The sequence below is a fragment of the Dipodomys ordii genome, unplaced genomic scaffold (assembly GCF_000151885.1).
Source record: "Dipodomys ordii isolate 6190 unplaced genomic scaffold, Dord_2.0 Scaffold22, whole genome shotgun sequence".
Taxonomy (NCBI): Eukaryota; Metazoa; Chordata; class Mammalia; order Rodentia; family Heteromyidae; genus Dipodomys; species Dipodomys ordii.
Genome location: NW_012267238.1, coordinates 5,458,401 through 5,461,486, shown reverse-complemented (window position 1 = coordinate 5,461,486; position 3,086 = coordinate 5,458,401). Strand labels below are relative to the sequence as shown.

The 3,086-nt window shown below is 47.6% G+C and overlaps 1 protein-coding gene across 1 annotated transcript in view; it reads right to left on the bottom strand.

The window, feature by feature from the left end:
• Window positions 1-998: 998 nt before the first annotated feature.
• The window catches only part of LOC105983939 (putative uncharacterized protein FLJ37770), a 7,813-nt gene continuing 5,725 nt past the window's right edge, over window positions 999-3,086 (bottom strand). Inside the window, 3 exon segments of the mRNA XM_013013968.1 lie at window positions 999-1,882; window positions 1,884-1,983; window positions 1,986-2,280. Coding sequence (XP_012869422.1) covers window positions 1,756-1,882; window positions 1,884-1,983; window positions 1,986-2,280 — 522 coding nt within the window. The 3' untranslated portion in view covers window positions 999-1,755.

The window sequence follows — 3,086 nt, the reverse complement described above, 5'->3', positions numbered from 1 at the left end:
TTCCTAAGAGCTCATATTTAGCTTGGGTTTAATGATTCGTAACATCCACAATGAACATGTTTTTCTCTAGGTGAATATTACAGCAGTCATTTTACTTCCCCCAAATCTGAGATAATTATATAAGTGAGTTATTATAAACCTATTCACAGACTCAGGGGAAGCAATTATAAACTATTGGTATAAAGACATAATATCAGTGGCAGAAGACAGGAAACAAATTATCCCAAATTGCTCATCTCCAACACCTTTATCTTCCTCTGGGCCAAGCTGGGCTTAACTCACGATCTTTCTGTTTCATCCTTCCAACTGTTGGGATTACTAGTGTGCATCACCATGTCTGGCTCTATCTTTCCCTTAAAACTTCACTATTTTAGCCAATGATGCCATCATTTCCTACTGATACAAGTTCCAAGTCTCATGCTGTTCCACTTCCTGGGAAGTTCTAATCTCAAAGCCCTTCTTCATGAATCTGGTTCAAGAACTACCTCCTCCATGAAGCCTATACACCACTGGTGATCTTGTTTCAGAATTTCACACTGGATGCCCAGTAGTGTTCTAAAAACAGCACATTCTCAAAAGACACTTCATATTATTGGTGTTGGTTACTAAAACCAGGTCATTGTGTGGGAACTGGTACTAGACCCCAGATTTCCTTATATCAGGGTCTGGAATGTCACCTGGTCTTTCTCTTTTAAAAAAGAATTTTATTTTATTGTAAAGGTGATGTACAGATGGATTACAGTTATATAAGTAATGAGTACATTTTTGTCAAACTGGTCTTTCTGTCTGTCTGTCTTTTTTTGGGGGGGGGAGTTGGTTGTGGGGCTTGAACTCTGGGCCTGGGCACTGTCCCTGAGCTCTTCAGCTCAAGGCTAGCACTCTATCACTTTGAACCACAACACTACTTCCAGTTTTCTGGTAGTTAATTGGGTAAGAGCCTCACAGACTTTCCTGCCCAGGCTGGCTTTGAACCTTGCTCCTCAGATCTAAGTCTCCTAAGTAGCTTTACTGCTAAGTAGGATTACAGGTGTGAGCCACCAGCACCCGGCTGGTCTTTCTCTTAAAATACCACAGTGTTGGCCTATAACCTGACTTACATATTGTAGAGCCTTCTCTTCCAGCAGAGGGGACACTCAAGTAAATAGAGGGCCAAAGCACAGAACTACAGTGAAATAAACACAGCTCTTCTGTGAGAAGGTCTGTGAGAAGATCAGTATTGGAGGGCAACCCCTGGGTTCTGGGGGGCTTCCACTGAGTCATTTGTGTCAGATCAGCTATTAGGCCCAGCGTGGCTCAATATACCAGCATATTATGGTCTTCTGCAATAGACCTGGGGTCCTAACTGCAAAGCAGACTGAAATTGTAGGCCTTCTTTAGGCATCCTCCCAGAAGAGCCAGGACTCTAGGAGTCCTGGCATGAGCTCCGGAGGCAGAATGATGAACACAAAGGAACAAGCTGAGGAAGGGGAAATAAAGAGATTGAAATTTTGTGAGGCCAAGAAAATCAAGAATAAACAAAACCCAGAAGTCAACCATCAAAAGCATTCTAAAGTGGAGAAGGATGAGGATGGCCCCATAGTCCAGCACAAATTAAGTAGCAGGTTCATAACAGGGAGAAGAGCAGTAGATGAGGGTGCCTAACAAGAGACAGCTTCCTTGTTGGAGGTTCAACTACCTCTAGTTCCTTTCACCAGGGTGTAAACCAATCCTGAGCAACCTCGTGGGAAGGCTTGCTGCAGATGACCCCTGCCGACGTCAGATGGTAGGGATGTGATAACAGACAGACATTTCCCCATCGGATCCGTTCTGCAGGTAACTCAATGCTCCAGAATTTGTCACCTTTTCCCTTACACGTACGTTATTTTTCCTAGTTTCAGATCCGATCGAGTTTGCCAGATGTAGGCTCATCCTTCAAAATACCTGCCATAACTTTGTAAGAAACGTTCATGTTCAAGTTTTCTTTCAGGATGGGTCCGACAGTTTATCTAAATTTAATTCTTCAGCCATCATCCTCATCATTAACTGCCTGTTTAAACAAACCAAGTGTTTGACCTTTTGTATGTTTTAATCGGTCCTGTGGGTGACTGGACCACCAGTGCGTACTTCAAACTCGAACATCTTCTTGCCCTTCTTTAAATGCCAATCAAAAACTCGGGCCCACGCCATAACTTCATCTCCACAGGCTTCTTTTAAAAGATGGCTGTTCTCACTCTCAGATTTGTTCAATTTCACACAAAATCTGTTACCAATCCTTCGCTCTAAATAGTGGTCACTCTGGCACTACACAACACAGGAAGGTTAACAGGCCACGATTGTGAGCAGAAAAGAGAAGGTAGGATCAATCGTTAAGGTGCTGTAGGTGTGATCATGTTATTCTTGCTCTGGAAGCCTCACGAGGAAAAAGTAATTGCTTTTCTGAGTTTTTCGTCCTTCAGTGTCTAGATATCGCTAGGGAGGCCCCATGTGAGAAGCCAATAGGGCCAAAGGCGATGTTGAGGAAAATAAAATCCCATACAACGCACGTCTGTGCGTCCTGGTGCAGCCAGCTCTGCCGCCAGTTTGCATGTCGTCCGGATTCCGCGGCCCGCCTAAGCGTCTTATGGAAATTTCCACAACAGATGCCTAAGTGGTGGCAACTTAAGCAAACCAGGAGAGACGCAACAGCTATGCAATGTGCACTCTTGCCCCAAATCTGCAAAAACCAGCGCACGCCAAACCTACCGAAGCAACGCCGAGCTCGCCCACTAGCCTCTGGAGACTGACCCGCGTGCGCAGTTCCGGCCCGAGCTTGGCGCAGGCGCACTGCTGCAGCTACTCCAGGCCCCGCCCTTTTCCCCGCCACACCCCGGCAGGCGTTCCTCTGTGCGCGCGGCCGCCCGCGGAGAGGTCGGCCCAAAGGAAGGCGGAGGAGGAAGGCTGAGGGAAGAGAGGGCACCCCCGGACGCCGGGGTGCATTGTGGGAAGGAGGCGGCAGCGTCCCGGGCGGGCGGGAGGTGCACCAGCGGCGACGGCGGCGGCGGCGGCGGTAAATCCTCCCGGCCGCTCACAGCACTGTGGAGCTGCGTCCCCAGCCCGGCCTCGGACCG